The sequence below is a fragment of the Danio rerio genome, chromosome 1 (genome assembly GCF_052040795.2).
Source record: "Danio rerio strain M-AB ecotype USA chromosome 1, GRCz13ab, whole genome shotgun sequence".
Classification (NCBI taxonomy): Eukaryota; Metazoa; Chordata; class Actinopteri; order Cypriniformes; family Danionidae; genus Danio; species Danio rerio.
In genome coordinates, this window is record NC_141021.1 from 55,585,001 (window position 1) to 55,611,540 (window position 26,540).

The window sequence follows — 26,540 nt, forward strand, 5'->3', positions numbered from 1 at the left end:
ATGTGAAACTCACTCTTAATCACATTTGATGATGATTGCTGGTCCTAGTGAACAGAACAGAGCTTTTATTCCCGGTTGCTTTGCGTATGTCTGCCTGGTCTTGTAGACATATAAACGCGACTACCGGAACATGTTAATGCGCGCAGCTGTCAATCAATTCGATGGGCGGGGGAAACGCACACCTACGTAATGGTGCGATAGATTTGAAAACAGCTCCAATTGGCCGACCCTTTTTTTTTGTAGTTAAATTGAAAAAAAAAGGACTGGGTGTGTTCATATCACCCCAGTATGACGGTCTATACACTATACCAACACACAGATCTGTCCAAACAGCTTGAAAAGTAGATTTTTTACCATAGGTGCCCTTTAATGTATAAAATGCAAATCCAGTTAGATTCACTTTATTTGGTAAACAAAGCAAGTCTCTCATATAATATATCTGCTAACAGACAGAAAATATTACTGTACAAACTGCATTGTACATAAATCAGATGAACATTTTCACATTAGTCAATAATATTACTGTAATTAATTTAAAAACTGAATAAATATAAATTTATGCACATTTACTTAAGTAAATAAACAGAATTAATGATGGGATAAAAATCTGCGGGTGCAGATTTTGTGTGGGCCTACTCATTTGTAATAAAAGATTTCTTTTGTCTTTGCCATGATGACAGCACATAATATTGGACTGAATATTTTTCAAGATGCTAGTATTCAGCTTAACATTTAAAGGCTTAACTAGGTGCATTAGGCAAGTCATTGTAAAACAGTGGTTTGTTCTGTAGATAATCGGAAAACAAATATTGCCTGAGGAGAATAATATTATTGAGCTTAAAGCAAATAAGACTTTCTCTACACTCTCAAACAAAAGGTACAATGTTGAACCAAAACAGGTACAAAACCGTTGCAGTTTGTACCTTTAAGGACTTAATATGTGCCATGAAAAACCAAAATGCCCCTTTGGTTTTTAAAACCTGCAGATACAGTATTGTACTTCATCAAAGGTACAAATCTGATCCATGAAGGTACCGCTACAGTAACAAGACACTTTGTACCTTTACAGTGTCAAATGCGTTCCTTATATTAACTATTTAAAGGCATTTTGTTACTGTATATCCAAAATGCATCAATTTATTTTCAGTAAATACAAAACATCAAAAACATTTGTAAACAAAGCTTTTAACAATGTTTCTTTTTGTGTGAATGCACCTTTTCCATTTACAATAACGAATAAATACAGTTGAAGTCAGAATTATTATCCCCTTTGAATGTTTTTCCTTTTTTCAATATTTCCCAAATGATGTTTAACAGAGCAAGGAAATTTTCACAGTATGTCTGATAATATTTTTTCTTCTGGAGAAAGTCTTATTTGTTTTCTTTCGGCTAGAATAAAAGCAGTTTTACATTTTTTAAAAACCATTTTAAGGACAAAATTATTAGCCCCTCAAAGCATTTTTTTTCCCAATAGTCTACAGAACAAACTTTCATTATACAATAACTTGCCTAGTTACCCTAACCTGCCTAGCTTACCTAATTAACCTAGTTAAGCCATTAAATGCCACTTTAAGCTGTATAGAAGTGTCTTGAAAGATAAAGTAAAATATTGTTTACTGTCATCATGGCAAAGATAAAATAAATCAGTTATTAAAAATGAGTTATTAAAACTATTATGTTTAGAAATGTGTTAATTTTCTCTCCGTCGGCACAATAGCCTTGTGGTTAGCGCGCCGACATATGGTCCAAAAGCACATCAGAGCATCACGAGTTCGAATCCCGGCTCGACGACATTTCCCTAACCCCTCTATCTCTCTCCCACTTCGCTTCCTGTCTCAATACTGTCCTATCTAATAATAAAGGCCAAAAATAAATCTTTAAAATAAATAAATAAATAAAAAAATCTTCTCTCCGTTAAACAGAAATAATAATAATAATAACAGAAATAAAAGATAAAAACAGAAGGGCTAATAATTTTGACTGTACAATAAAAGCAAGAGAGTGGGCACTGAAAGAAGTGAAACTTTCTTTCAAAGTACTATATGTCCCGCTCCTCTTCATGTTTCAGTTAAAATTACATCAAACATCCAATTAAAAAGTGCATATTTCAAAGCTCGTCTGTAGCCCTTTAAAAGTGATTTTGGATGTTTGTTTTTTACATTGAATTAAAAAGCACTATGGTGCATGAAAATCAGTGTTTGTGCCCGCAGTGTCTGGCTTTAATTGAGCTCATAGAGAAGCGCTGCTGTGTATTTATCTGTGATTCAGTATGATGGATGCCGCTGTGTGCTCTGAAAGGTCATTCGTCAGGCTGGTATACCTCAGCCTCAAACGAGGTCACATTATGAAGCTCGTGTCCACAAAAAACGCCGGCCTTTATAAGCGCCTCAAACACACTCCACGCCTCATTCAGGAAAGGTGGCGATCTTTCAAAAAGGCTAATTGACAAATAGGTCAGTCTGTGTGTGTGTGTGTGTGTGTGTGTGTGTGTGTGTGTGTGTGTTTGTGTGTGTGTTTGTGTGTGTGTGTGTGTGTGTGTGTGTGTGTGTGTGTGTGTGTGTGTGTTTGTGTGTGTGTGTGTGTGTGTGTGTGTGTGTTTTTGTGTTTTTGTGTTTTTGTGTGTGTGTGTGTTGGGAGGGTAATTATTAGGGAAAAAATTACACATCAAAAACATGGCAGGGTGGGATTTAAAACTAAAAACAGATTGATGTTAACTATTATAGATATTATTTAACTTTATTAATAATATTATATTATTTAACTTTAAATATTATATTTAATTTAATGGGTGTTACGAAGACGCAGTGGGTAGCACGATCGCCTGACAGCAAGAAGGTCGCTGGTGCGCTGGTCGCTGGTGCTGGGTCAGTTGGCTTTTCTGTGTGGAGTTTGCATGTTTTCCTTGTGTTGGCGTGGGATTTCTTTGGGTGCTCCAGTTTCCTCCACAGTCCAAACACATGCGCTATTGGTGAACTGAATAGTGTATGTGTCTGAATGAGTGTGTATGGATGTTTCCCAGTTATGGGTTGCAGCTGGAAGGGCTGCATAAAACATTTGCTGGATAAGTTGTGGGTTCATTCTGCTGTGGCAAGCCCAGATTAGTAAAGAGACTAAGCCGAAAAAAAGATTTAATTTAATTTTAATTAATTTAATTTTATTTTATTTTATTTTATTTTATTTTATTTAAATATTGGCGACATGTTGGCTCAGTGGTTAGCCCACAGATCTCTGAGCCACCGTGCTCCCCTCTATTTTATTTCATGTTATGATTATTAACCCTATAGAGCCGCACGTATCATATTTGATACACAGGTTTCTAAGACCGATATAATATCAACCCGATCAAAACTTTGTTTAAAAACCTGTTAAATATGATTTGATAAAAGGTAACAGATAAAAACAAAGTGGAAAAACTGCCTAAAATGTTTTCTGTTGTCAAAATTTCAAGGGCAAAATATTTTTTTGTCATTAAAATTAACTTTTTAAAGTTGCACAAACACCTGGTGTATCAAATGTGTATCTCAAAATGTATATGGCAAAAATTAGTTTGTTTGCTACATGGTTTAATTAGCATCTCATTTCCAAAAAAGTAGAATTTTCAACCTATGTTTTGATAACTCGGGACTTATAGGGTTAATTTTTTTTTATTTTGAAGGCAGTCAGCCAAAAATAAACTGAAACTCTTAAGCAAAACTCAGCAGAATGAATCTGAAGTGAATGTAAGCTCCAGCAGATCTCTCTCCAGCTATTGTAGACCCTTTTCTTGACACAGACCCTCGGTGTTGACATACTGAAGTAGTGAAGGCTCCACTAAAGTATGTCTTTTCATTTAGCTTCTTTACCAACCTCCCTCAACAATATCATCTCCAGAATCAGCCTGTTTCAGTCCTTCAACATGTTGACTCAGATCGCCTCCGTGTCCTTGAGACGCCCTCGCCTCCAAATAAAGCCGCGTGTGTATTTCTGAGAGAGAAATATTAATTCTGCCGCTCGTAATTGACTGCGCTGCGAGTCGCGGTGGGAAATAGTGTCAGATTCAGCTGTGAGTTTAAAGGCATCATAAATCACGAGTCTGCGATGCTGTATGTGAGAAGATTTATGATCCTCTGCACTGCTGCTCTTTCTTTTGGCCTTTTTACACTCCGCAGGACGCCGCTGCATGATATGTGTGTGAAGCTGACGAAAAAAAAGATGACCAAGCCTTCATTACTAAATCAGAAATGTCATTAAAACATGAAGCGATGGCTTGACTCGTTTCTGGGGAGTTCATAAACACCAAGAGATTGCATCATATTGATTTTATACAGCAGTCTGATGACTAATAACTGTTATTATTCACTTATATTTTGCACACAGCATTGCTGGATATATGAATAGTTTAAAACACAGCAGAACTGTTTCAATCATTCATTCATTCATTTTCCTTCGGCTTAGTGCATGATTATCAGGGGTCGCCATAGCGGAATGAAACGCCAACTATTCCGTCATGTTTTACGCAGGGGATACCCTTCCAGCCGCAAGCCAGTACTGGGAAACACCCATTCACACTCATAAACAAACACACTCATACACTGCGGCCAATTTTAGTTCATCCAATTTACCTGTGGGGTGACTTAGAAAACAGGAGCACCAGGAGTAAATCCCCGCCAACACAGGGAGAACATGCAAACTCGACACAGAAATGCCAAATGGCCCAGCCAGAACTCAAACCAGTGACCTTCTTGCTGTGTAGGTGACAGTGCTAACCACTGAGCCACCGTGTTGCCCTGTGGGGCCTACAATGGTAGAAATAAATACAATAGAAATTTTCCGAACCAAATTGGCCGTAGTGTATAAGTGCGAGAAAGCATGGGTGTTTACCAGTACTGGGTTGTGGTTGGAAAGGCATCCGCTGTGTAGAACATATAGTGGATAACTTGGCAGTTCATTCCACTGTGGCGACCCCTGATAAATAAGGGACTAAGCTGAAGGGAAATGAATGAATGAACTTTGGCGCCACCTGCTATATTAGCATTTTCATTTACAATTTTTTTTTGGACTGAGATCCTAAGTGTTTGTGTTAGATTTCTTAATATTGTCTACTTCTTTAATAAGGTCTTAACTGAGATCTTAAGTTTTTTGTTAGTTTCAAACCAACCACAACCAAAAAAAAAAGTTGTTACACCGAATCACAGTTCTAACTTTCATTTTCAAAGTGTCTGCTAGTTATTTTATGTTCAAGATCAGAGGTGAACTATCTGCTGCTGCTGTCAGTTGTATGACAATAAATGTCACATAAAATGGTGTGCAAACTCACATTGAAGAGAAATCATCATCAAGAGTGAATCATCATCAGAGGTGATCATTGTCATAGTAGTTTATGCTGTTGTTCTGATGCGATTTCACAGATATAGAACGCTTTTCTGATTTTTGTGCTTGCAGATGATTAGAACCAAAACTCTTTTTAACATGGAAAAGATACATGTTATCACCAATGTGGCTGTTGCTTTTGCTGAACTGAAAGCATTTGTGCTAAATTAAAATGTGCATTTCCTTAAAATAAATACTGACTGCAAACATATGAACGGGATAATGCGTGTGAGTGTGTTAATATAGTTTCCGCCAAGCCTACGTGCATCTAATATTTGCTCGACGTATAAATTCACAGCAGGTGGAAGACGCGTCTTATCAGCGTGTGACATATATAAATGCGTAAACTTCAAAAAAAGATGTTCTTGCCACTGACTTTGAGTTAAAAATAAAAGACTAGTGAAAAATAGTCCCAATCGTCTCTCTCTCTTTCTCTGAAACGACTAGCATCAAGAAATCCCCATACTTTATTAACCTCTCCAACCATCAAGCTCTCTTTCTGCAATATAATGACTACTTGTCGCTCTCCAATTAATCCCCGATGGATATAAACTCCCAACGTTTCCTTCAATCATTAACCATCCTGTTTCACTCAGAAATGTGTCACATTACAGAAGTAAAATGACTCGCTAACGGCGTCTCATTCAGATCTATTAGCATACGCCGCTAGCTCTTCTTATAACAACGCCGCGTGATTTACTGTTGTCATAAAGAGACCCGGGGCCAATTAGATTTGTCTAGGTCATGTTCATGGATGGGTAATTTGCCAATGCGCCTGCACAGGCCGACTGGATGTCTTTTTCCTCTCCTCCGTGACTCAGTCGAGCTTCAAAGTTAATTCGAGGTCAATCATAAGCTCCGATTTCAGTCTGCTGGCTCACGGACAGTCGCAGCTGGGCCGCGGTTTGATCATGCCAGACCTGTGGCCGGTTACTACTGAGAAAACAAGAAATCTTTCCTAATCAATCTGCAAACAGATCTGCAGGAGAGCAACCGCAGGTTTTAGAAACCCTAGTCTTTACATGACTTTTTACATCGAGAAATTAGACACTTGCAGTCATGTGAAAAAGTTTCTCCATGTATTTTTTCGGTAAAATAAGGGTAATCTAGGGCCTTTGCCTTTCATATAAGCCACTTCTGATCAGATCTGTAAATGCACTTGTAGCTGTAATGATTAAAGTGCTCATTTTCTGGATGAGCTTCTCTGTCTGTCAGATCATTCTGGAGGAGTTTGGGAGTTTTCTGCCTTTCAGTCAGGATGAGCTCTGGACTGGACGATTGAACAACTCTTGCAGAGTCTGATGCTCATCTGTGTGTGTGCATGTGTGTTTCAGGACAGCAGATGATTCTGTCACAGTGGGCACAGTTCTGGTGAGCCGGATGAAGATGGGGGAGATTGAGGATGGAGAGGTGGATCACATTACAGCCGACATGCACCAGAAGGTGAGATGTGTTGAAGAGGCAGTCCGTAAAACCAGCTGCTTTCAAAACAGTGTGCATATTAGGGCTGCTCGATTTTGGAAAAAAATCATAATCACGATTATTTTGGTCATAATTGTAATCACGATTATTCTAAACGATTATCAGTTGAAGTCAAAATCATTAGCGCTCCTGAGAATTTTGTTTTTTTAAATAACTATTTCCCAAATTATGTTAAACAGAGCAAGGAATTTTTTAACAGTATTTCCTTTAATATTTTTTTTTCTTCTGGAGAAAGTCTTATTTGTTTTATTTTAGCTAGAATAAAAGCAGATTTAATTATTTTAAAACCCATTTTAAGGTCAATATTATTAGCCCCCTTAAGCAATATATATTTTTGATTGTCTGCAGAAGAAACTACTTATACAATGACTTGTCTAATTACTCTAATTAAGCCTTTGAATTGCACTTTAATCTAAATGCTTGTATTTTGAAAAACATCTAGTAAAATGTTATGTGCTGTCATCATAGCAAAGATAAAACAAATCAGTAATTAGACATGATATATCAAAACTATTGTGTTCAGAAATAAGTTTAAAAAAAAAAAAACTTCTTTCCATTAAACAGAAATTGGAGGTAAAGGGTTGCTAATATTCTGGAGGGCTAATAATTCTGACTTCAACTGTATATATATATATATATATATATATATATATATATATATATATATATATATATATATATATATATATATATATATATATATATATATATATACAGTTATTTTTCACCCTGCAAAGGAGGAGAAATAAATACAATAGAATAAAAATATAAAACAAACTGTGATTTAAGCATATTACCCTAAGAAAAACACTTTAGCTACAAAAATCCTTCAGTCTGAGCAGTAAGGGATGTTCTCGTCGTTTGATTAATGATAAAACAGGCGGCAGCATTTCGCACGGTCACTTTAATGGTTTCTCTTTCACGTCTTTTGATTCTCAACTCGTTTGTTTATTACGAAAATGAGGGTTAATATGAATAATCACTAATCACCTCGTTTTGACACCTATTTGACCATTTAAGCGCTCATGTTGAGATTACTTTAGATGTCTGCGCTCCTCTGCTCGTCTCAGTGTGCGAATGAGACCGAATGCTGACCGCGTGCTTATCCGTGTGCGCGTGTTGCACACACACATAAGCACGCGGTCTTTCGCGCTTTTGGTATATGATGCAATAATCGTGTATCTCGATTAATGGTTTTTCATAATCTTTAGAAGCCATAATCGAAATCGGATTTTCGATTAATTGCACAGCCCTAGTGCATGTATAGTATACAGTTGAAGTCAGAATTATTAGCCATCCTGGATTATTTTTTTACCAATTTCTGTTTAACGGAGAGAATATTTTTTTAAGACATTTCTAAACATATTAGTTTTAATAACTCATTTCTTATAACTGATTCATTTTATCTTTGTATATTGTCCCTGATGTCACTTCCTGAAGAATGGTATCACTATGTTAAAAAAATGTACTGTTGTGAAACTAATATTAATTACACCTTCCAAACCTGTTGGGCACTTTTAAAGCTGTATATTTAGACATTACTGTGCTGACAGAGCATTTACGTCCTCTAAACCTTCATTAATCAGCATGAAACAGACAGACAGAATATAGTGAAGAAAAGCAGACGGCTGTGAGAATTATAGAGGTTCTGGAGATGGATGTTGGACATGATTGAGGAAATGGAGGGTATTTAGATGCGCACCATTGGGATTTAAATAGCGAATGCCTCATAAATTACCATTCAGCTACTGAATTCAGCACAAGATGTATGTTTGAATGCGGAGAGGGAGAAAGAAAGGCATACAATTCATGTCATCGCCGTTTTCTAACTTAATAAAGGTTTTTATACAATATACTATTAGACTGAAAGACAAGTATATAGACAGACAGATGTATAGACAAACAGACTTACAGACATATATATATATATATAGACAGACAGACAGACAGACACACAGATATAAAGGCTGACAGACATATATAGACAGAGAGACAGATAAATAGACAGACAGAAGTATACACAGACAGACAAATATGTAGACAGACAGACAGACAGATATATAGAGAGACATACAGACAGAGACAGATATATAGACAGAGATACATATTTATAGACAGATATATAGAAACAGATATTGAGACGGACAGATGTAGAAAGAGACAGATATATAGACAGAAACAAATATATAGACAGATAGATATATATAGACAGATACCAAGAGACAGACAAATATATAGACAGACATATGTATATATCGACAGAGAGACCTATATATAGACAGACAGACAGACAGACAGACAGAAAGACAGACAGACAGAAAGACAGACAGACATAAAGAGACATATCTATAGATACAGATATATAGACAGATGGATATATAGAGACAGAAATTGACAGAGACATAGACAGACAGACAAATATGTAGACATACAGACAGATACAGACAGAGATATATAAATATGTATGTGTGTGTGTGTGTGTGTGTGTTTGTTGGCTGGGTTCCGCTGTGGTTGTGTTTAATCTGAGTCTTCAGAAGTGATTCACTGTGTTCTGGATTGTGGCTCGTCCTGACGTGTGTTTGAGCCGGATCCACCACACAACAGCAGTGTTCAGATCGCCGCTGCCGCTCTCTTGTCGGCTTTCTGAGCCGTGTGCCAAGAACTGACTGGAAACATCCAAGGTCATGAGACCTAATGAGACGTGAAGACTCATCCGTCATCGCGCTAAAGCCTGATGCGCAGTTTGCATTTCAAGTGATTAGGCCGAGAGCGCCGCGGGTGCTGTTTGTGTGTTCTCTGAGAGTTCTGTATTATCTGAACAGCAGTGCAGGTGACGGATCCTCACTGTTCAATCTGCTTAACACACTCACACCATTTACAGTTAATGCTGTGCAGTATGAATATATATATATATATATATATATATATATATATATATATATATATATATATATATATATATATATATATATATATATATATATATATACTCACCGGCCACTTTATTAGGTACACCATACTAGCACCGGGTTGGACACCCTTTTTCCTTCAGAACTGCCTTAATCCTTCATGGCATAGATTCAACAAGGTACTGGAAATATTCCTTTGTGATTTTGGTCCATATTGACCTGATAACATCACGCAGTAGCTGCAGATTTTATTGGCTGCTTATCCATGATGTGAATCTCCCATTCCACCACATCCCAAAGGTGTTCCATTGGATTGAGTTCTGGTGACTGTGGAGGCCATCTGAGTACAGTGAACTTATTGTCAGGTTCAAAAAAACCAGTCAGAGCTGATTTGCGCTTTATGACATGACATGCTATCCTGCTGGAAGTAGCCTTCAGAAGATGTGTACACTGTGGTCATAAAGGGATGGACATGGTCAGCAACAATACTCAGGTTAGCTGTGGCGTTGACACGATGCTCAATTGGTACTATTGGACCCAAAGTGTGCCAAGAGAAATCCCATACATCATTACACCACCAGCAGCAGCCTAAACCATCGATACAAGGCAGGATGGATCCATGTTTTCATGTTGTTGACTCCAAGTTCTGACTCTGTCATTCAAATGTTGCATCGTCTCGACCATGTCTACATGCCTTAATGCACTGAGTTGCTGCCATGTGATTGACTGATTGGAAATTTGAGTTATCAAGCAGTTGGAAAGGTGTACCTAATAAAGTGGCCGGTGAGTGTATACATACAGTGCTGTGCAAAAGTCTCATTTGCTGTTTTGGCAAGGTTATAATGACATTATATATTGTTTCTTATTCGCTTTATTAAAATACAACTAGAAAATACAGTTAGTTATATTTTTTGGGTTATATTATATAGTTATATTTTTTGGGGTCTAATTGTTTCAGACAAATAAAAGAAAGATGAAAGAATGAATGAAAAATACTGGAGATTCTGTTTTGGTTTGATCTGCATTTCTGCCAGAGCTGTTGCCAATATTGCCTGAATGCTGAAAATTACAGGCAGGTTTTAAATATGTAATTCTTATTAGAAAGTTTTGTTTTTCAGCATGATAATGATCACAAACACACTGCTAATGTAATGAAATCATATTTGGAGAGAAAAACAGCTGATAAAACAAAGACTGGCCTCCACAGAGTCCAGACCTAAATATTATATAGAGTATGTGTAGGCAGTATGAGATTCTCCTGGAGAGGAAAAGATAGTTAGAACATGCTAAATCTAAAGAAGAACTGTTAGAAATGCTGAAAAGAAGCTTGATTTAATAAATAGCACATCATTTCAGAAAAGACTCGCTAAACACATATTGTCTGTTTGTATATTAAAGGTAAACATAAAATGAAGAAATATGTATCTCAAACATATCTTGTGTGTTTGTTTTTCCCCACAGTGCACGCTGGTGTACGAGTCGTCACATGGCATTAATGATAAAGAGAACGGACCAATAATGAACACTGGTGAGTGCAAGAATACATTATATTTCTTTAGGTTAGGTTTTATGCGGAGAATAAGTTGTGACACATGAAAAAAACCTACATTAATATTCACATTTAACTTTTCACATTTAAAAATGTTTAAAAGTGTAATTTTGAGACTGACAGTTTGTTCTGAAGCATCTCATGTGCAAATATCATGTGACCAATCTATGCAACATTTCCAATGCGATCGATCAAAATGCACATAATCGCAACCCTTTGCTTAAGCTGTTACTTTTAACAATAAACCCTCGTATTAGGAGCTTATAAAAACTGGAAGTAGATAAACATCTATATCTATATAGACATCTGATATATCGATATTTGCAAATCACATTAATTGCATGTGTGTATTTCACATATACAAGGCATAAATGTGACATGTTTATACATATTTACGTATATATATTTTTTAACCATTCAAAAATCAAGTTTGTACATTAATAGAATTTTGTTTATCATTATTTTTTTAACACTTGTTGCTTTTTGACAACATTTTTATATTCATTTATTTTCTTGTCGGCTTAGTCCCTTTATTAATCCGGGGTCGCCACAGCGGAATGAACCGCCAACTTATCCAGCACCTTTTTACGCAGCGGATGCTCTTCCAGCTGCAACCCATCTCTTGGAAAAAAAAACATTTTTACATCTTTCTTTTATTTATTTGTGGTCATTTTGGCTGTGTTAATATAAGCAGCATACATTTTTAGCTAAGGTTTCTTTTCTTACTGATATTTTAATATGCCATCCTTATTTCCATTAATAAATCTATTTTACACTAGGTATAAAAAAGAGCTCCTCACAGGACCTTCAGGACAAAAATGTCCCCATTGAAAGCCATTAAAAAGGCAATATTTCATCTAAGGGCCATTTAAGGCATAAATTATTTGTTAACAGGCTTACATTTAGTTGGCAAGGCTTAAAAATGTATGATGTATAATATATTTTAGTGATTTGTTTCAAGTGTTTCTATTTTTTGGTCCTGTTTTGTTTTGTGCAATTTAAAAATTCTTAAAGAAATGAATCTGACAGTAAAGGCATCATTTCAATCATTCATTTATTTTCCTTTGGCTTAGCCCCTTATTTATCAAGGGCCGCCACAGCGGAATTAACAGCCAACTATTCTGTTTTACGCAGCGAGTGCCCTTCCAGTCACAACTTACTACTGGGAAGCACCCATAAACTCTCACATTCATACCACACTCATACACTATGTCCAATTTAGTTGTCTTTGGACTGTGGGTGAAACCAGAGCACCCAGAGGAAACCTATGCCAACACGGGGAGAACATGCAAACTCTACACAGAAATGCCAAATGGCTAGCTGAATAGATTTTTAGCCCAATTACCACCAAATTTGGATCAGACCATGCTGCCTAAAAGTTATAGAATTTCCCGGTTACTCTGCAGCTTGTTGCTGTGCTTGTTTATGATGTGGCCGCTGGACTGCTTGGCCCCAGTAGTTGCTGCTTGCAGCTATATTTATTATTTGGAATCACACCTGAAGCTATCTTTGCGCTTGTTTTCCTTTTTTTCTGTTAATACAAACCATTTACTGAATTTCTCTCAATAAAAGAACAGAAAAATCATTCAATTCCAACTTGTTACCGTTTGTTTGTTTGTTTGTTTGTTTATTTCCTTCTTTCTTTTCTTTAAGTTATGTTTCCAACTAGGCATAGGCCGTTATAAGGGTTCTGACAGTGTGATAACCTTGGATAAAAATATCACGGTTTCACAGTATTGTGATTGCTGCTCTTAATATATATTCTTTTTAAATGTCTGGGTAGAAACAGGGTTTCTGCAGGTTTCATCATGTCAAATGTAAAACTTTTAAAGACCATTATCAATGAAATTACAGACGATCACAGGGCAAAACGCTAATAATTTTCTGTAATAACCGTAGGATTTTTTTAACTTGCACAATTAAAACTAAAATTCAGTTATTTCTTTGCCACATATTTTAAATAGTGTCAAAACAAGCAAACTCTAGTTTAATACATATATTTTATTAGCACAATCTTTCTTTTTAAAAAAGACAATTTTTAAAAGCTATATTAAACAAAATTTATGCACAACACAAATTACATTTAATAAATGTAACTTTGTTCCCTAATGTTCAATAAAATATTTTCTGAATTCTGAGGTTTAAATCAAGGTTAATATTTATTTTGAGGGTAACTACACCTTAAACTTCTAGATTATTTTAAAATGCTAAAAAAAAAAACTGTATTTTTTGGTGTAATTTATTTAATAGAAACTCACAATGAGATACCAATCTAAAAGTCGTCTGAAAATCAAACCAAAATAGAATAATTTTCACAAATGCAATGTAGCATAAACAATATTAAAGACAGTCAGAATGTCTCAAAGTTTTAAAAGCTATAATAAACAACATTTATGCACAACTTAAATTTAAAAACTTGGAGAACTTTTAAACAAATGTTATTGAAAGGATTTCAGAAAGACAATTAAACCATATTCCTAAATAGTTAGCAAATAGTTATAAATGTTAATTTTGTTAAACGTTTTTTTAGATGGATTTGTTAGATCTACTGATTGGCTATAGCTTTACATGGACAATTAGTGACAATTATGAACTGTTTAAAAGTATTTAAGATCCTCAACAGCATATTTCAGTGATTTTTTTAAGGGCCTTAAATTTAGATTTTGAAATATAAGACATTTTAAGATCCCGCGGATAACCTGAAAAAACGAAAAGATTTTTCCTCATTGAACACAATATATTTCATTTTTATAATCATTCAAAATATTTTGGAGCAGTAATAATGAAAATCAATCATTGACTTCTGCTGTCTTCATTAGTTTCTAAAACAGAGATTTATTTACATTTTTAAAAAAAGTATCTTTGGATTGTTTTTTCTGCTGGTGATACTGTTATCCTAAAAAGCTGGGACAAAATGAATGAAAAAATCTTACACATACCTTGGGAACGGTATAGCAGAAAGCGATGACTGTTTTAAAACCTTGACTTTTCCAATCCGCGGTATACCTTGAAAACGGTTATCATCTCATGCCTAGTTTCAACCCCAGCCCCAGACGTTTGGGCTTGTAAAAAAATAAATGCAACTTTAATCACAAGACTTCCAGTAACAGTAAAAAAAATGTTTTTTAAGGGTAAACGTGACGTCTCAATTCAACCTTTGAAGAGTAGAATAAAATATGAGTATTTCCATCTCAATTCACTATTACCATAAGCCACAATGCATGTATGCCATTGAAGATGCTTTTTGCATTCATCTCCCAGACACTGGATCATGTTAACCAGCCTAACTTCATTCTCATGACTGATTCTCAGACTGATATATACATACACTATGATGTAATGTCCTGTAGGAGTGTGTTAGCGCTCAATTCTAGTTCTGGAAACTCTTTGAAAGTGCTATATTTGATTTATAGATCAACATGACGTGTCTTCTGGAGCTCTTTAGAGGAAATGCGGAATGAGGCGTTTGTGGAAGTGCAGTCAGATGAATGTGGACAGAGCTCTGATCATTCAGTCTTCAGAGAGACTGATGAGAAATGGATGACTTCATATTGAGTTGTTTGACTTTTTGAAGGCAGACGTTGTGCTTTGCTGAGTTTGATCCGTTTGTGATCTCTCCGAGACTCTTGAGATGATGAAGATGCATGAGTGCTTTTTCTTTTCTCAGGAAAGCAGGAGGCCTGAGCAAACATTTGCTGCCTGTGTCTGTCTAGGAAGCGTCTTAATGCATAGTTTTGCATGTCAACTTCTTTAGATGATATTTTGTGTTTATTACTGGAAAATAAAACCCTGATTTGTGTGATTTTTACAGTCACTATATTGCAATTTTTCAAAGTGACTTGAGTTGCATTCAAGGTCGGTTTCTTAGAAGTTAATATTTTTTAGACATTAGCATTTTTTATATTTTGACATCCTATGATGAACCATTTTTTTTATAAATAATAATTTGTTTATAAATAATTAATAATTTATTGATTTTTCTTTGAGCTTTTGTTGTCTTATTGTTTCAGGCATTCTAGGTTTGTTTTGTTGGAATAAATACAAAACAATACAATACAATACAATACAATACAATATTTATTTATAAAGCACATTTAAAAACAACCAAACCAAAGTGCTGTGCATAGGAGTACTAAAGTCCGAGAAGAAAACACTATATATATATATATATATATATATATATATATATATATATATATATATATATATATATATATATATATATATATATATATATATATATATTTAAACATTCAACAAATGTGTGAGTGTCTGGATTATTGTCAGCTCTAGCGGGTGTTGATTGGTGCAAGGCATTATGGTAGTTGTAGTTCATGCGGTGGCAGATGTGTAGTTCTCTAGTGATTTGTATAGGCTAGATCGCTGGTGATGGTTTATTTTACAGCCATAATCCTACCTAATACATAAACCCAACTACTATAATTAGAACTATTAATAAGCAGCTAATTAGTTGTTTATTGAGTTAAAAGTTTTAGTTAATGGTTTGTTAATAGCATGAATTGTATTAGGTAGTAAATATTAAGTCTTCTTTCTTTAACATTGACACTAATTTCATCAAATTATTCCTAAATAATAATCATAACTTGTGTGTTTTTACAAATGTATTAAATGAATAGGGACAATCAAATAGATTCATTTAAATAGATGAAACCTGTTGCAACTTTGAACTATTAAGTTAACTTAATTTTTATAATTATGTGCATAATTTATTTACTTAAAAAATGAACACAACAGGTGTATTTACTTTTTTAAAGTTGTCAACTAATGACTTTTTAAATTTTGTAAAACCTCATCATACCTAGTTTCTGTTGTGTTTTTATTTTATTTAGTAATTATTTATTTTTTGTAATAAATGGTACTTTAATAAAAAAAATAGACAAAATAGTGATTTATTTTAGTAAATGGAGCTTCCTCTTGTGTTTTATGCTACAAAATAGAACCCTGAGTTCATTTTTCAAGCCTGATTTCCCACTATAATAACAAAACGGTTGGAATGAACAGCATTTAAATGGAGGAAAAAGACTTATTATGTAATCAAAATCTTGTTTTAAAGTTGCAAAAGCAGCTCTGCAGCAGAAAATGCTGCTATTCCTAGATAATAAAGCCCTAAATTAGAAACTAATCTGATAATAGTTGTTGTGTTTTTCCACTGAGCATTTTTCACATCTAATTTATTTTTCTTTTGCTGGAGGAAATGGTACTTACATTAAAAAATGGTTTTAGTTGACAAAATTTACTTTAATTTGACATTTTAGTTGTATGACCTTCTGAGGTGGACAAAGAAATCTTCTGAAATATTCATTCATTCATTTTCCTTCAGCTTAGTCACTTTTATTTATCAGGGGTCGCCACAGGGAATGAACCTCTAACTTATCCAGGATATGTTTTATGCAGCGGATGTCCTTACAGCTGCAACCCAGTACTGGGAAACACCCATACACTCTCATATCCACACACATACACTTTGGCCAGTTTAGCTTATTCGATCCCCTATAGCGCATGTCTTTGGACTGTGTGGGAAACCGGAGCACCTGGAGGACACCCACACCAACACAGTTAGAACATGCAAACTCCACACAGAAATGCCAACTGGCCCAGCCGGGACTCGAACCTTCTTGCTGTAAAGCTAGTTACATGGTAATAAAAAGTATGTAATAAAATAGCATTGTTTTCATTTTGCAGATACAGTCTCAGTGCTGTGATCTTGACATTATTAGGACATAATACACAATAATAAAAATGTAACATCAATAAAACAACTCCTCATAATTAGCTTGACTTCTTAAGGTAGATAAACAGCTCACTTTTCTACATTCGTTGACATTTTCAGCCCAAATGTTCTACTCCAGGGTTGGAATAAATGGTACTTCACTAATTATGTAATCAAAAGTGGTGTTGTTTTCAATTCAGCAGTTCTGTTTGCTGTGTTCTTAAGGCCAATTATGAGGCAGAGCAATGAAATAATCAGTAATGGAGTCATTAAGGAGCTGTTGAGTAGAACCAACAGCAGAATTGTTCAATGCTTGTGATTCCCATCCGTGTTTTTTGCGCTTATGAAGTGGATTCTGCAGCGCTTGATTGTGAACAGTGTGATTGCTGTGCTTAAACAACAGCCGGCGGTGGCGTCAAGTGCAGCTCATTACCTTAATTACCTCAGGTAACAGAGCTGGATAAACTGCACTGGGGGAAGCGCCTGCTTTTCATGCCATTTCAATTTAGTCAATGCAAATATGTTTTACACAGTGAAGAAAAGAGAGCCGGAATGCGTCAAGATATAGTTTTATACATTATTCAGTCACTCTAGGATTTTGTGCGACATTTTTCCGACCTAAAATGACATGTAATGCAGTGATTTTTGTGTTGTTTTGCACACAACAGTAGGGTCAAGTTGTATTTTTTGGGGGGTAATGCATTACAAGTAACTTAAAGTTACATAATCAGATTACTTTTTCAAGTAAATAGTAAAGTATTTATAACTACAAAATATTATCCGAGAAACCTTTTTCTTTATATAATGTTGAAACATGAATACTTACTATAGCGCTTAATTAAATGTGATGTATGTATGTATATATTAGGGATTGAACGACTTCAGATTTTTGGAAGTTGATTTTCATGTTGTTAAAGTCGAGTCGATGTCGACTAGACGCTGGTGACATCATTATTAAAACAGAAGCAACACGCCACAATTAGCTGTATATTTGCAGGAAATACAAATACACATGCTGTTTGACAGCTCATAACACGTTGCAAAAACAGTTCAACATTACCAATGACTAATTTTAGTGGAAAACTAATGCATTGTCAACACTGTTCATTTAGTTTGTAGCGCAACATTAGCACAGGCTTATTTTAGTGCAAAATAAATGCAGTCAACACAGTATATTAAACATGTATACATGGTAAGTTATTTCATAACAACATAACGCATGAAAGACTAAGGCTATAAGCCGACTCTCTGCTCAGACGCAGATTTTACCTTTATGATGTGTGGGTAAAAAAGCTGCTCCAAATCAGGCCCTGGTGCAATTCAGTTGTCCTGCCCTGGCCTTGTTAAAAAACGTGTGCCAGAGCGCAATTTGGTTGGGCTTTGTTGCGGTACGCTTGTAGTGTTAGTGCAAAGCATGTCTGAGCACAAACCTGAAGACGCAACGTCACTTTTAAAGGGCCATGAAACCCCCTCGTTTCAGCAGGGTGTTTTCACACCTCTACTTTGGAAAAAGTCAGAAAAGCGGGCGTGTCCAGCTCTGTTTAGGGGGGAGTGTCGGAGGAACTAAAGTGGGATGGTGTGGGAGTGTCTATTTGGGCACGCGCGAGTTTCAGTCAAAATACACACACGAGAAAGTGATGGTGTATTTTTTACAGTCATTGTGTTTCACCTACATGGACATCTGTAGTTGAATTATTTGCCAGATTATTAAATGGTGGACTTTAACTGCAGTTTGGCTCTTTCATTCAGGGAATTCATTCATGCCTCTCGCGACAAACGCGATATTTGATTCGAGGAACTGCTCTGAGCTCTCACAGAGAGAAAAGGAAAACGAAACTTAACTGCAGCAAACTATAAAAGCAACACTCCACGCTTGTTTTGCCAACACAACGTGGCGTCTCTGGTGTAAACAGTGACGCTAATGAATATTAATGAAGTTGCAAAATAGAGCGCGCTGATTGGTTTGAACCAAGCCTTACTCATGCATTAATGCATCACACTGTAAGACGTAATAAGACTCACTCTGGCACAGACGTCCAGTCTGCACGCTGGAATACACACTATTATGTCATGACCGTGACGCAGCTTCAAAAATTCGTTTCAAACAGGAAGTACGAATTTGCTTGAAATAACGCAAAAACAACCAATTTACACATTTTAGTGAAATATAGGTGTCCTAATAGTGTTTTTAGCAGTGTGGGACACATATACGACTGTCAACAGCTCAAAAAATGTGTTTTGGTGTTTCGTGACCCTTTAAGGGACTGTTTCATATGGATTTATTAATCATTCTTACTTTATAATTAACACAAACTGTCATAGTTTGTTAAAGATGCAAACCCCTCACTGCACAACAGCTGCATCTTCAGCAAACCTCCTAATATCTGCAGCACGAGGACTTTTATGATTATTTATAAGCGTCAAAAGTGATGGATCTGTCCGGCAAAATATTTGGCTGTGTGTCACTGCATCCCAAACGACTAAACTGATACAAAACAATTTAACTAAAGCAACGTCCACTGTGCTGAGCGAGAGCGCTTCTCTACTGTTAAACAGAACAGTTGCATCATAAATGACGTAAGCGTGGTCTGGCTCGAAAGGTAAAAAATGCAGTGTGAGTGCAAGCTGTCGGAGGAGGGGGGGACAAGCGCGCTTCGGCACAGTTTAAGGCAACCGTACCTAGTATGAGTACACCCGTAAGGTCAACCAGTCGACTAGTCAGTGCAACCCCTAGTATATATACAGTTAACCCCAAAATTGTTCATACCCCAGGCCATATTTATTCATACCCCTGACCATAATTATTCACACCCCAGGAGCTGTTTTTTTTAAATAGGCAGGAGCTACTGTATGTCCCGCCCTGTCTTTTTGTTTCAATGGAGATTACGCCAAACATCGAATAAAAACTGCTCATTTAGTACTTCATAAAATAAATAAAAACTAAAATGCAAACTTTTTTTCATGCATCTGGTCTAAAATTTCACCTTTTGTGTAAAGCGCCTTTACAATTCTCACAAATATGTTTTTATATAATTAATATAAACAAAAAGGCCCTGTCAGGGTGAAAAAAAAAATACTAATAATGCAAAAGTAATGTAACACACTTCTTTTATTAAAGGAACTAAGTGGCAGATTTAGTACACGGTTGTAATGCAGTACATTTAAGAGTAACTTTCGCAAACACTGCTTATTTTATGTTGCCTATTCTCTTAATTTATGAATGTATTCTCACTATGTAAAGTGTATAAAGTCACTAAAAGTCGAAAGTATTCAAAATTATGCGGCACGGTGGCACAGTCACCACACAGCAAGAAGGTCGCTGGTTCGAGTACTGGTTGGGCCAGTTGGCATTTCTGTGTGGAGTTTGCATGTTCTTGAGAGTTTGTGTATGTGTTTTTTCCTCTACTGGAAGACTGAAATAGTCGGTGGGTCATTGCTCAGTGACGACCTTTAATAAATAAGGGATTAAGCCAAAGAAAAAGGAATGAATGAATGAATAATCCAGATTAAAAGAGTTTCATTTAAAAATAATGGCAAGCGTCTCTGTATTTTGCATTATGTTCCTGGTTGTTAAATGCAGTTGCATGTAAAGATTTTCCAATGGCAAAATCCTGGAAGGACTGATCATTAGTGAGTGAATAGACCTAAAAGAAAAAGTTCTCTGAGAAAGAAACTCTGCAGGAAGGTCATTTCTTTATTTATGAGCTGCTCTGACGTGATGGATGGAGGTGAAGTGGGAAACGGCAGGGTGTTTGCTGTTATCCTGGTATCGGTGTTCATTTGTTGGTGTATCTGTAACCGTGCTGAATGTCATTGTGGCGCTGTTGTTTCAGTCACGCAGCTGCTTGTCAAAGCATGTTAGTCTGCGTGCCGCTTTTGGAAGACTGACTAATGAAATTTGTCCTCGTCACCCCGACCTCTGACTTCTGCTGTGCTTCAACACTCAAACTGATTTCCCTAAGAGCTGGAGCTCGAGACAAACTGCGCTCTGATTGGCCTCTGGATTGGAGGGCGGAGTCAGAGGTTAATCCTCTGCTCTGAAGAACTGGGGCTTTTTGTGTCCACTTCTCCTGCTCTGGAGGTCATTCGTCCATCTGTCTCTGCCTTCATCGTCTTTCTGCGGTCTGTGCTGCCAGTGAGGACGGGTTATATGATTAAAAAAAAAGTTTTGTGGACATGAGCTAGCTTTTTTGTGCTTTTTACAGATTTAGAGTTATAATTTTTTTTTTTTTTTTGTTTATTTATGTTAGCACAACCTTTTAACAACAATAAAATTAATAAACTAATAAACAAATAATAAAAATAAAAGCCTATAAATATTTCTAAATATATTATATTATATTATATTGCAACACTAATATAAATAAATAAATAAATAATAAAATAATAATATAAATAATTTAAATTATATTATATTATATTGCAACACTAATTTTAATTAATAAATAATAAAATAATAGTACAATAATATAAATAACATTATATTATATTATATTATATTATATTAAATTATATTATATTATATTATATTATATTATATTATATTATATTACATTATATTATATTATATTGCAACACTAATATTAATTAATAAATTATAAAATAATATTATAATAATAAAAATGCATTTAGATATTATATTATATTATATTATATTATATTATATTATATTATATTATATTATATTATATTATATTATATTATATTATATTTTTTAGATTATTTTATATTATATTATATTATAATATATTAATTATATTATATTATATTATATTATATTATATTATATTATATTATATTATATTATATTATATTCACATTAAACCTCTGGCTAATACAGCTCTATTTAGCTCAACTATTTCTCAGTCCTCTAACATTAAAGTTATCCTCAAATATAAGACTTGTTGTAGCTTTTTAAACATCCCTGGCAAGATGTAATGTTATATTTAATTGGAAATCACCTACACCCTCCACCCATTGATTCCGGAATAAAACATTATTAATTTTCTTAAGCTAGAGACAATCAGACACAATGAAAGGAATATCTAATAACTTCTGTAAATCTCTGGGTCCTCTTCTAGACTATTTAAGAAAGCGAAATATTTCTAAAATAGATTCCTGCTCTGTAAGTAACATTTTCCTTCCGACTATAGGTATAGATTAATAATCGAATTCATTTCAAATATTTTGTTTTTGTTTTTACACCTGTGATGTTATTGTACATATTTGTTTGCATGACCATATTTTATTTATTTATTTTTTCTGGTTTAGTGTTGCTATATTTTGGTTCGAGTATGCGCATAAACATGTCAAAGGCTTAACTAGGTTAATTAGGCAAGTCATTGTATAACAGGGGTTTGTTCTGTAGATCAGTGCTCCCCAACCTTTTTATCACCGCGGACCGGTCAACGGTTGTCAATTTTACCAAGACCGGTGTGGCGGGGCTTCACGTGAACACAGCTGTTGCGCTCGTGCATCCAGGTTAATCATGAACAACTCAGTGCGCATGCGCTAGTTGCACTATCGCGGTCTGATTATGCTTCAATCAAGGTTTATATGCATCAAATACAAAACATCTGTGCCAAACATTTCAACTGACGAACATATTAACAGTAATACAAACGTATAGTCGAATTAAATGTATGCATTGGCATGTCACAGCCCTAATGAGTATGATTATGTGAAACTTCATATAGATACATATTGCAATGATTTCGGGTACTTACTAAGAGATGCACGCACACATATATGCACAATCCTTAAATGCTCTGCTGATTTGGACTCTATAATATCTGTTTTATAACTTTAAACTATCAACAACCACCACTGAGCTATATTCTATCGTTCTTCTTGCTCCGTGGTGGATTTTGGCATAGTCCATTTCACGTGAGATGGCGGGGGTGAGTGGAAGAAACCAAGTTGCAGGGGGAATATTTTCTACAGAAATAATCTATGATTTCTCATGTGGCCCGGTACCAATTGTTCCACAGATTGGTACCGATCTGCGGCCCGGTGGTTGAGGATCACTGCTGTAGACAATAGAAAAAATATAAAGCTTAAGGGGGCTAATAATATTAACCTTATAATGGTTTAAAAAACAGCTTTTATTTTAGCTGAAATAAAACAAATCAGACTTTCTCCAGAAGAAAAATATTATAGAAAGTACTGTCAAAATTCTTTGCTCTGTTTAACCTCATTTGGGAAATATTTGAAAAAGAAAAAAACATTTACAGGAGGTTAATGATTAATGGTGACTTCAACTGTACCCGTATCATGTTTTAAAACCCATTCCTTAAACTCTTACTGGAGTTACAGTAAACTCTTTTGCCCCTGTCTGTTTGCATGCTTCAACCACAACGATCACAAACGATGAAAGCGGCACTATTTAGCATGAGGAAAAGCATCAAGTAAGTGCTCGGGTGACACTTGCGGATTTCCACTCAGGTCCGGTCTGCTCCGTCGAATCGCTTGTGGAGCGAGAAGCCAGATTTCATGCTGCAGAGGAAATAAGTTCTGCCGCCGCCGCCTCACTTCTGATAAGAGCATTAAACACGTTCTGCCGTCTCATTCACGGCTATCTACAAATGCTTTCCCCTCCGTCTCTCTTCACAGGACTTCAGTTAGCTGATCGTTAAGCACTTTCAGGAGTGCAGTGGAAAGTAGAAGCCACCCTTTAAAAGCTATATGATATAGTGTAAACATGCGGCTCGTATAAAGCGCTGCTTCTGTCATCTGACAGACACTAGAGAGCAGAATAAATAGGGTCCAATTGCCTTGTGTGATACAGTTGAAGTCAGAATTATTAGCCTGTATATTTCCCCCCCCCAATTTCTATTTACGGAGGAAAGACATTTTTCAGCACATTTCAAATCATAATAGTTTTAATAACTCATATCTAATAACTGATTTATTTTATATTTGTCATGATGACAGTAAATTAGACTAGATATTTTTCAAGATACTAGTATTCACCTTAAAGTGACATTTAAAGGTTTAACTAGGTTCATTAGGTTCATTAGGCAAGTCATTGTATAACAGTGGATTGTTTTGTTGACCAGGGGTTCCCAACTTTTTCAGCCCATCACTCCCAAAATAACAATATCAGGGGCTCGCGACCCCCACTATCCTCAGAGGTGGTTAAACTAATGCTAAATATACACACCAATAGGCCTATATAAACACAAGCATATTGACAATTCCATGTATTTTTTAATAGTAATTTATAATTTTGTTTAATTTCAACATGATAAGCACTTATATGAAGGAACGGCACAATGTGTGGAGCACAACAAGGGACGTTATTGGTGTCATTTTAGAGACCGCCACTCGAAGATCATCCTCCACATTCTGTTGTGCTGTGTATTTGTTATAATGTGTTATAATTTTCTAAATATTTATAAATTTATAATATGTATGTGCGTGTCGAAAAGGTGTCAGAAAGCTTATCATAGTGCTTAAAAAATGTTGAGCTGCTGCAGATAATGTTATTGCTGTCTTGTTAATCTATTTAAATAGATAATCTATAATCACTCCAGGGGCGCAATCCGATAGAAAAAAAAAAAGAAAGGTTGATTTATTTTTTATTTTATTTTTTTTTTTACACTTTTTTTAGGATATGGGTAAAGTGAGGTACTACTAATAGTTTAATAAAATTTGTCTGGTTTTTACAAATCACTAGACGACCCTCACTCACTCCGCTATGACCCCCCAGGGGGTCCTGACCCCCACTTTAGGAACCACTGCTGTAGACGATCAAAAAATAATACTGCCTAAGGGGCCGATCACATCGAACGCAATTTCTGCATTGAGAGACGTTTTTTTTTTTATGATTTACTAATGGCCGCAAGTGTTTTGCGCGCTGCTTATGCACCCTGCGCACCTCACTTTTTAACTGCCTGCTGCGCTGTTTTTGCCATTGCGCGCTGTGCGCTCGCTATTAAAAATAAGTCAACTCTGAGCGGAAAAAATGAGCTACGTCAGTCTCCTCTTTTTCATCCTCTAATCAAATGAAAGCAGTGGTGGGGTTTCCATTGAGGTGCCTGCAGTGTTTATGTTGTCAAGTCAACAATGGAGACTTCTGAAGATGGAGGAGAGACTTGTGGTTGCTGTTATCTGGACTTCATAAATTTTGAATATTGCAATATTATTAAATATTAAAATTATATTAATATCAACAGCAACATTCGTAGACAATACCCAGCTGATCCAGTTCTTGTGAACAAAAAAAGGCAGTGGTGTGCCTCGCGTTTTTGTAACATAAAAGCACGTTCGGTGTAATCGGCCCCTAAGGGAGCTAATAATATTGACCTTAAAATTGTTTTAATTAAGAACTGCTTTTATTCTAGCCAAAATAAAACAAACAAAATTTTCTCCAGAAGAAAAAAATTTACAGGAAAAATTCCTTGCTCTGTTAAACATCATTAGGGAAAAATTTTGAAAAAAAAAAAAGAAATTCACAGAAGCAGACGAATAACTTTGACTTAAACTATATTGACAAAAGGCAACTATTTAAAGGTGTTATTCATAATACTAAAACAAAAAGATCACACGTAAACACGTGGAGAAATGACCATGTCTTACAGTCACCATGCAAATTAAACTGACAGTTTGGCAGACAGTGGCACTTACAGCAATCTAATGTGGAAATCGCTCAAAACTTCTAAATCATTAGTTGCAGACTGAAGTGTTTTACAGCGCTGGAGTGCTTGAACTGAATGCATGTGTCAGATTTGATCACATTTAACCAAACCAGTGCATAGACATTTTCTAGGGCCTGTAAATTAACAGTTAAAAGGTTAGTTCACCCAAAACTGCAAATTTCCTGTTCATTTACTCACCCACAGGTCATCTATGTAGGTCCCTTTTTTCTTCAGGAGAACACTAAGGAAGATTTTGAGCAGAATCTCTGGTCCTTTTTTGTGATAGGACACCAAAAAAGTTTGAAGTGGGATGAGATCAAATGAACTAAAAATGGCTATTAGTCTTAAAAGCAAAAGATAGTTGCACTTTTATACACAGTTGATGAGCTCAATCTGAGGTCACAGTTAAAAAAATTTAAGCCAATTGGAGACACTATAATATGAAAGTGTTGACCTTATTAACTTAAAAATCAGCATGTCTTTGTTTAAGGTGGCACTCTTCTTAGAGCATTGCCATATTTTGAAAGAAACTTTTATAATGCCACTGTCCACCACATCTACTGTAGTTTTCTGCTCATGATCACACGAGTAGACACAACACTGTTTTATCAGATTAAATACATTAATAAAACACAAAACATTTTAAGGCATCTTTGCTGTTCACCTGTTTTCTATAAAACCAAACGGAAATGTAAGAACTAAACACAGGCTCAATCTCACTAGCTAAAATTGCTTATTTCTGTGAATGTGAACATTCTTCAAAGCGTTTGAGATTAAATAAGTACATAAGTCAGCAAAATATGTTACACTGTTCTTGTGGTTTTTGAATATTGTACAATGAACAATATTGTATATTGTGTGCCTTTAATGTTAACAGCTTT

The 26,540-nt window shown here is 35.4% G+C and overlaps 1 protein-coding gene and 1 long non-coding RNA gene across 37 annotated transcripts in view; one reads left to right on the forward strand and one right to left on the reverse strand.

Annotated features, from left to right (window-relative positions):
• Positions 1–26,540, forward strand: part of inpp4b (inositol polyphosphate-4-phosphatase type II B) — a 405,764-nt gene that overhangs the window by 232,899 nt on the left and 146,325 nt on the right. For all 36 annotated transcript variants that reach the window (XR_015477090.1, XR_015477089.1, XR_015477091.1 and 33 more), the window contains 2 exons: positions 6,684–6,792; positions 11,202–11,268. Coding sequence is in view for 31 of the 36 variants with exons in the window: in XM_087237863.1 (XP_087093989.1) it covers positions 6,684–6,792; positions 11,202–11,268 (176 nt within the window). In the remaining 5 variants the exon portion in view is untranslated. The remainder of the gene's footprint in view (positions 1–6,683; positions 6,793–11,201; positions 11,269–26,540) is intronic.
• Positions 1–26,540, reverse strand: part of LOC147847018 (uncharacterized) — a 919,394-nt gene that overhangs the window by 99,327 nt on the left and 793,527 nt on the right. The gene's annotated exons all lie outside the window — the stretch shown is intronic.